At 67.1% G+C, this 301-nt stretch overlaps 1 protein-coding gene across 1 annotated transcript in view; it reads right to left on the reverse strand.

The window, feature by feature from the left end:
- NCS1 (neuronal calcium sensor 1) overlaps positions 1-301 on the reverse strand; it is a gene marked incomplete at its 5' end in the record, with an annotated part of 3,168 nt that overhangs the window by 836 nt on the left and 2,031 nt on the right. The window contains one exon of the mRNA XM_010137695.1: positions 86-202. Within this exon, the coding sequence (XP_010135997.1) occupies positions 104-202 (99 nt within the window). The remainder of the gene's footprint in view (positions 1-85; positions 203-301) is intronic.

Here is a 301-nt window from a genome sequence, read left to right on the forward strand (position 1 = left end):
CCTGCTGCCCCCCCCCAGGGAAGGTGGGAATGGCACCAGGCAGGTGGGAGATGGAGCCCCCCGGGCCCCTCTGTGCCACACTCACCACCACTCGGCCCCAGGACTATACGAGCCCGTCGTAGAGGGAGAGCGCCTGCACGATGGAGGGATCAGCCTTGGAGCCCTCCTGGAACTCCTGCAGCGTCAGCTTGCCGTCTGCATTCTGCAAAACACTCCCATCGCTGTGAGGGAGACACCGAGCACCCCAGGATCGAGCACCCCGGGGCCCCAGCAGCACCCACACCATCCCACAGAGCCGCCC

This window comes from Buceros rhinoceros, unplaced genomic scaffold (assembly GCF_000710305.1).
Source record: "Buceros rhinoceros silvestris isolate BGI_N320 unplaced genomic scaffold, ASM71030v1 scaffold24126, whole genome shotgun sequence".
NCBI classification, from domain to species: domain Eukaryota; kingdom Metazoa; phylum Chordata; class Aves; order Bucerotiformes; family Bucerotidae; genus Buceros; species Buceros rhinoceros.